Genomic DNA, 4,939 nt, shown 5'->3' on the forward strand with positions numbered 1-4,939 from the left:
GGTCACTCGTGTCCATGCTGGGGCTATCCCATGGCTGCTATCAGGATGCCAAACTAACCTGAGTTCTTTTTCTTGGCTACAAAACGTGGTCGGAACAAGCCTGAGGTGCTCCAAAGGTCGGTAGCTATCGCAGCTGCACCCACGACCCTTCCTTGCTTTGGGTTCCCCTTGACCTACCTCCTGTTCTTGGGGGGCAAAAAGCTTTGCAAAGCAAAGCACAGCCCTCCGAGAAGTTCTCGTGCCATATTGGGGTGCAAAATCACGGAATCATAGAATCACTGGATCATTCAGTTTGGAAAAGCCCCCTGGGATCATGGAGTCCAACCACTAACTATTCTACAAAGCCCACCCCTCATCTCCCCCAACCCCACATCTAAATGACCTTTAAACCCCTCCAGGGATGGGGACTCACCAGCCACCTCCGTGAGCAGCCTGTGCCAATGGCTGTCTGCTCTTGATGTGAAGCATTTTTCCTCATGTCCAGTCTAACCCTGCCCTGTTGCAGCTTGAAGCCATTCCCTCTTGTTTTACCACTAATTACCCGTGAGAAGAGACCAGCACCAACCTACAACGTCCTTCCAGGTAGTTCACAGAACGACAGAATGGCTTAGGTTGGAAGGGACCTGAGAGATCATCTAACCCAACCTCCCTGCCATGGGTAGGGACGCCTCTCCACTACACCACGTTGCTCAAAACCTCATCCAACCTGGCCTTGAACACCTCAAGGGAGGGAGCAGCCACAACTGTCTGGACAATTTATTTCACAGTTCTGCCACCCTCATACTGAAGAAGTTGCAGAGGGTGATGAGGTCTCCTCTCAGCCTCCTCTTCTTCAAACTCAACAGCCCCAGCTCCTTCCATCATTCCTCCTAAGATTTATTCCCTTTGCACTCGCTCCAGCCCCTCGAGATCTCTTTTGGATTGAGGTGCCCCAAACTGGACACAACACTGGTGCCGAGGACAGGGGGACAATCCCCTCCCCACTGCTGCTGGCCGCACTATTTCTAATAAAAGCCAGGATGGTGTTGGCTTTCTTGGCCACCTGGGCACACCGCTGCCTTGTCAATTAGAGTCCCCAGGTCCCTTTCTGCCACATCACACAAAAAATCACCCATAAAATGAACCCCCTCCTCCTCCTTCCAGCTCATTGCTGCTGGTCAGGGCCACCAAAGTCCAGTGGGGACTGGTTGGGAGCCAGGTTAAAGCCCTGCGGGGACAAACAGGGTCACAGCCACCGGTGGCTCCCGCCCTCATCCCCGTGGATCTGCTTTAATTTATTCACCTGTGCGTGCTTGCAGGTCACACCTGGCTGAGCAACTCAATTACCCCCGTAATACCTGAGCAACAGCACGTACAGGCTCCATTACCATAGGAAAAAAAAGAAAAAAACAATTAAAAAGAAAAAAAGAATCTTGCTTTGGGGCCATTCCAAATGTGAACCGTCACGGAACGGGGGAGCGGGATGCCGGGGGTCCGCGCAGACGCGAGAACCGGACCCCCGGCATCCTGCTCCCCCCGTTCTGCTAACTCGATTATATTTTTTTTCCCCTCTATTTTCTTGGTGGGATGCTCTTACCTTGCTCAGGATGTAGATGAGGTCGCCACGGTGGAAGGAGAGCTCGTCGGGATGCTCGCCGCTGCAGTCCCACGCGCCTTGGTAGTAATTAGCGTAATCTCGCTGGACATCTCCTGGAGGTTTTAAAAAAAAACCAAAAAAAAAGAGAATTCAGGGCGACAGGGAATTGCACGGGGAAATATTGGGGTGGTGGGATGGGTTGAAGGAGGAGAGGGGCTGAGGTTTGGTGGGGAAAGGAAGGAAATGTGGGAGCTGCTCGTTTTGCGTCTCGATTATAAGGCGGAAGCCAAAGAGGGGCTGCAAGAAAAAGGGGCTGGTCAAGAAATAAATGCAACATCTATCAGTAAATAAACATAAATGCATCGATAAATGCTTCTGTTTTGGGAAAAGCTGTTTACTACAGACCACGAAGGTTCCTTCACTCTCTCCCAAGCCCGTCATCTCCCCCTTGGGCTCAAATCAAGCTGTCCTCGAGGTGGACATCCGTAACTTGGTCAAGGAGGGGACATGTGGCACCAGCTCCGTGGGCAAGTGTCCCCCTCCAGCCAGGCCAGCAGCCGTGGAAGAGGAAAAGAGTTCATTAACATCGGTATTTGCACGGGGCCTCTGGGAGGATGCTGCTGGGGAAGGTGACAGCCAAGTTTGTTTATTAATTAAAGAAGCCAAGCAGGGGGTTGCAGCTGATGGAGAAGGGCTCGCTCAGCGAGCAAACGGCACCGACTGCTCGGCCCAGAGCAGGAACTGGGAGGGGAGGAGAGCAGGGAGCAAACATTTGCCTCCACCCCGCGCTGCCGGGAGCTCAGAGAAGATCCCAAACTCCTGCAGGGTGATCACTCCGGTCTCGCATCGTCCCCTCGAGCTCTGCGGTTGCGAAGGCAGAGCCTGCGATCCCAGTCTGCTGTGGAAAGCGAAGGGAACCTGAGCCAGAAAAATCTCTTTTTCCCTTTTTTTTTTCTGGACATGATCCGTTTGCTGCAAGCTGTGGGTTTGAGCTGAGGAGGCTGTTGGCAAACGATGCTGAGGCTGGGACCACTAAACTTGCACGTTGGTTTTCCGGAAAACGTCGCGGCAGCATTTCCAGAATGAAATGTTTCCATCTTTGCCACCTCAGAATGGCATTTCCCATCCCAAAAACCAGCTCGGAGACCAGACCCGCCACAAAAGGTGGGTCCCCACTGCCAGGGCAGAAAGCATTTCCCACCATGTGACGGGACCAGCTGAGCCTGACGCCAAAGCTCTGCGGAGTCCCACGACCGGAGGAGAGGCTGGTCTGTCCCGGTTGCAGAGACTGGGAAAGTGACTTGTCCCAGAGCATCAAAGAAAACAGCCCCAAACCCCCCAGATTCCCAGTCTTCAAGCCCAGAATACGACTCTTAAAACACGCTCCTGGACCAAAGGCTTCAGGCAGGAGACTGCTCTGATGGCACAGCACCAAAGCGGGGCTGAATCCAGATGTCACGGCACGAACATCTCCCTGATGTGACCCCCATGGATAATTAAAGCCAGTAAAACCACATTTCACGGGGGCAGGGAGGGGAGGATTTGAGCACCGGGGCTGTACCAGCGGGCTCCACTGCTCTGCCACGTGGCTGAACCAAGCCCAGAAAGCATAAATAGCAAATACTGAGCACGTGTTGGAGGAAAACGTTTCTAATATGGTATAAGGGACCGAGTGATAAGGGTGCATCTGGAGCAGCGTGCCCAGATTTGATCACCTAAATATGAAAAAGGACATTGCAGAGACGGATAATGGCACAGCGGGGAGTGACTGGAATGACTCAGGGACTCGGAGAACTTAAATAGAAAGGCTGGGAGAAAAAGAAAAAAAAGAAAAAAAAGGAAAGAAAAAAGTAGGTCTGCATGCTTTAGAAAGTATTAAAGGGGGAGCTCACAGTGGCGAGGAGAAGATTGTGAAGGGAATAGAAGGAGTAGGAGCTACTGAGTTATTGAAGCTTGTGCAAAGTGCAGGAACCAGAGGTTATGAACTGGAGGCAGAGGAAATCTCCGGGCGAGCGGCCGCCGAGCAGAGGACGAGGCAAGCAACTCGTGTAATTAACACACAGGGTCCTTACGGGAGGGTGTGAGGACAACAGGGCGATGTGGAGAATAACCCGGAGCGGGGCCGCGGAGCTCGGTGCTGAGGTCCCCTGTGAGGTGGGGGAAAGGCTGCTCTGGAAAACACCAGTAACCGCAGAGCATCCCCATTAACTTCCCAGCAAAGGGGTTTAAACACCAGCTTCTGCTGTTCTGCTCCGTGTCACTCGTGTACTTGGAGGGGAAGGGGCTTTTGGGTTGAGAGAGAACAAAAAACACCTTCCGATGAGATGTTTCCAGGGCTAGAAATGCCCTTTTTTTTCCCCCCAGAGCTCCCCTAGAACAGCGAGCGGGTGTCTGCTGCCAGGAGGCTGGAATCAGCCTCGTCCCGGCTGTCCCTCGTGTACCAGGGAGATGCTTCCCTACCCTGCATCTGCTCTTCAGAGGAACAAGGGGACCTTGGAGGCATCTGGCCACCCTGTCAAGGAGCGAAGGAAGGAGAAACCATCAGGAAAACACAGACTTCTGGATGTGACACTCTGCGAGTACAAAGGGAGAAAAATTTCCAGCCCACGGGATGGCTTGTGCTCCCAAAAGTTGGTGTATTTTTTTTTTTCCCCAGCTATGTCAGCTGCGGGGATGGAAGGTCTCACCCCTCCTTCCAAGCCTGCCTGCAAAAGGTCACAATTAATTGCATCAGACGAGGAAGATGCCTCACGATGGAAGCGCGGTCGGGCTCGGCGCCTAATTCCCAGCCGTGGCTTCGGAAGCGACAAAAACATTCGAGCCAGCTACCAGGAACATCCTGTTAAAATCAAGACCCTTTGCAGGAAAGGGATCCTGTCTCGCCTTTTAGCATTTAAAGAGAAAGTCAGGTGAGGGAGAACCTCACCCTGGAGGCACCGACGGGTGTCGTGATCCTCCACACCTGCCGCCTCCAGGCTGGGTGGGACGTGGATCCAGATGAGCTGCCGCAGGATTCTCACGCTACACAGCATCAATTCTGCTCACTTTTACAGAAAAAAGAGATTACACTGATGGAAAAGCCCCAGCGCCCCGTCTAGACACTCAAATCTGCGGAGAGGGCAGAGCCGTGATCCCGGCGTGGCTGATTCGCGCTGATGTAAGTGGGACGAGAGCCTGCTCCCGTGTTTACGGGCCCCAGGGTCACTAAGAAAACCAGCCAGACGTGACAGCAGCATCATTTTCTTCTGCGGCCTGAGCAGCCCTGAGCGGGGGCTGTGGGAGAGGCACGATCTGCCCCAACCCCTTCTCTTGGGCGCGTTGCTCCCGAAGCCTGTTGACACTGAAACCTAATGACAACCGTCT

General features: G+C 53.3%; 1 protein-coding gene across 1 annotated transcript in view; it reads right to left on the bottom strand.

Annotated features, from left to right (window-relative positions):
- Nucleotides 1-1,144: 1,144 nt before the first annotated feature.
- SKAP1 (src kinase associated phosphoprotein 1) overlaps nt 1,145-4,939 on the bottom strand; it is a gene marked incomplete at its 5' end in the record, with an annotated part of 14,224 nt that continues 10,429 nt past the window's right edge. Inside the window, 2 exons of the mRNA XM_009873259.1 lie at nt 1,145-1,207; nt 1,577-1,674. Coding sequence (XP_009871561.1) covers nt 1,145-1,207; nt 1,577-1,674 — 161 coding nt within the window. The remainder of the gene's footprint in view (nt 1,208-1,576; nt 1,675-4,939) is intronic.

This window comes from Apaloderma vittatum, unplaced genomic scaffold (genome assembly GCF_000703405.1).
Source record: "Apaloderma vittatum isolate BGI_N311 unplaced genomic scaffold, ASM70340v1 scaffold5610, whole genome shotgun sequence".
Taxonomy (NCBI): Eukaryota; Metazoa; Chordata; class Aves; order Trogoniformes; family Trogonidae; genus Apaloderma; species Apaloderma vittatum.